The sequence below is a fragment of the Penaeus chinensis genome, chromosome 41 (genome assembly GCF_019202785.1).
Source record: "Penaeus chinensis breed Huanghai No. 1 chromosome 41, ASM1920278v2, whole genome shotgun sequence".
Taxonomy (NCBI): Eukaryota; Metazoa; Arthropoda; class Malacostraca; order Decapoda; family Penaeidae; genus Penaeus; species Penaeus chinensis.
The window spans coordinates 9,536,588-9,539,087 of record NC_061859.1 but is presented as its reverse complement, the minus strand read 5'-3'; the positions used below and the strand labels follow the sequence as shown (position 1 = coordinate 9,539,087).

Sequence of the window (2,500 nt, the reverse complement as noted above, 5' to 3'; positions counted from 1 at the left end):
TTCGCGCGGCGACGCCAATTGTTCTTTCTCGTCAACTTTTCAGTTTCTTTCACTAATCCGTCTTCGCTCGCTCCGTCTGCTAGCCTTTCCAACTTTAATTTTGAAAAAATCAACATCTTTGACCAGCTCTTTCTCCAGCAATATACACACACACACATATATATATATATATATATATATATATATATATATATATATATATATATATATACATACATACAGAGAGAAAGAGAGAGAGAGAGAGATATATAATAAATAGATAAATAGATAAACAGTAATCATGATAATAATAGTAATAATAATTACGCTATTTAGTTTAGCGTTGTTTCTTTTTTTAAAGAAATTCCAACCTCTTTCACTGCCAAGTCTTCATTATTAGCTTTCCTTCGTCTCCATTTTTATTTCAACGTCTCTCATCAGTCCTCCTTTCCAGTTACGTCTTATGTTTTCTTTTAATTCCTTCCTTCTCTTCCTCCTTCTTTTATTCCTCCTTGCTTCCTGCTATATCAGAATTCCCGCCTCCTATACAATCAATTTATTCCACCTCATTTTCATCAGAATTCTAACATCTTTTACTAACAAACCTCCCATTGCTTGCTCCAGGAGGTGATCCCTTTCATCGATTTCCTAACGTTTTTCACTAACGATTTTTTCTTCTCACTCCTTCCTCCCTTTCCCCACTCCCCCACTCCCTTCACCCCTTCCTCCTCTCTCCTCCTCCCCCTTCCCCCTTCCTATCTTAATCCCACCCCCTCTTCCCTCCCCCCTTCCCCCTTCCTCCCACACATCCTTCCCCTCTCCCCCTTCCCTCCTTCGCCCGCCCTAGTGCCAGCCGGAGGACGCGTCTGGCGGAGGTCCGGTGCCCTGGGGCTGTCTGCTGTGCCGGGCTTCAAGAGGTCGGCTTTCAGGGCCAACAACATGCAGGCTCAGCGCGCTAGGAACCAAGATGTAAGGCTTCACGACTGCTTTTCTGTTATCCTTGTGGATGCATGGACTTTGGATGTGTGTGTGTGTGTGTGTGTGTGTGTGTGTGTGTGTGTGTGTGTGTATGTAGATGGTTGGATGACAGATCACTGTTCCGTGTTGATGCAGTAGTAGAAGTATACGTTAATACATACAACATGCATATCAAGTCTGCCTACACACACACACACACACACACACACACACACACGGATGAATCAGATAATCCCCCTAGTTTCCTCTCCATGACATTATGATAAACAGACAAAACGAATAAGCTAGATAATGATAAGGCAGATAAATGGATGAAACAGATAACTAACGATAATGAATTCTCCCTCAGGACGACCTGTACTCCTTGGCCGCAATGTTGGGAGCCGAGCTCGACCCCGCCACCCACCGCATCCAACGCGCCGCGATGTAGACCTGAGGCCCCAAGGGAGGCGTCCTAGGGATACTAAGGGACCCCTGGGTGTTGACGAGGTCCTCGGGGGAGGGGGGATGGGAGGTGTCCCTAAAGGGTGACGATAATCTCCTGGGGGGCCGGATAAGGAAGTGGAAGTTGGCCTTGGTCTCCAGGAGTTCGAGGAGCCGGGTGAAGGGGTAGGAAAGGGTCGGGGAAAAGGGTCCTTTTGTGCAAGCGAGGTGCTGGTGGACTAGCTAAGGCTTGGTCTGTAATCATAACCTAGAGGAAGAGATATGATGATGGTAAGGAAGTAGAAGAAAGATAGACGGAAACAGAGGAAAAACGACCGTGAATTTAAATCGTTCTTATGCTTGTCATGTGATGATTTCGATGAATATATATGAAGATGATGAAGAATTAAAGGGAAAGTAGACAGGGATTGAGGGAAAACGACCGTGAATCTGGGATCGTTCTCATGCCCTTGATACCCTCACCAACTCAGGGTGCCAGTCGCGTTCCAAACAACATAATGTAATCCTTCTCCAAAATACGCCCATCCTGATCCACGAGCCTTTTTTTCTCACGGTTTAGACAGTTAGTTAACACTTGCTCTGTGAAGCTAAGACCATCTCTCATTCATGATTTTTTCTTACTCGTGGATTCTGCCACGTGGGTACTGACCCCCGGGCACGAATGGGCATGGAAAGAATGGCCTGGGAATCTCGACCCGCCCGCCCCAGGACCCTCATGTTTGACCCCCCCCCCCACTCCAAGGACCACCGCAGCGCCCCGAGTCAGCCTCTAGGTCTCGTCCGCGCGCCTGGCCTAGCTTCGGTCCTTAATATTCCTAAAACAAGAATATTGAGATCCTCGTTCAGTCAATGTTAGAGAAAACAAACAAAAAAAGATAATAATAATAAAATAACAAAAAAAAAATCAGTATTACCAATGTAGGTCCTCCAACAGGCCGTTAGTTAGTGGCTAATTACAACACAAAGTTTTCAATAGCATTAGTAGGTTACAAGTTATAATATTCATTCATAACCTGCAAATGTATAACACGTATTCAGAAGTTGCCTTTTACTGCGCAAGGTGATAAATATTTCGTGTTTTAGCTGAGTGCTTCTTCTA

The 2,500-nt window shown here is 45.1% G+C and overlaps 1 protein-coding gene across 1 annotated transcript in view; it reads left to right on the top strand.

Annotated features, from left to right (window-relative positions):
- Positions 1-2,495, top strand: part of LOC125047632 (translation initiation factor IF-2-like) — a gene marked incomplete at its 3' end in the record, with an annotated part of 8,095 nt that extends 5,600 nt beyond the window's left edge. Inside the window, 2 exon segments of the mRNA XM_047645940.1 lie at positions 827-948; positions 1,307-2,495. Coding sequence (XP_047501896.1) covers positions 827-948; positions 1,307-1,387 — 203 coding nt within the window.
- Between the last annotated feature and the right edge of the window lie 5 nt (positions 2,496-2,500).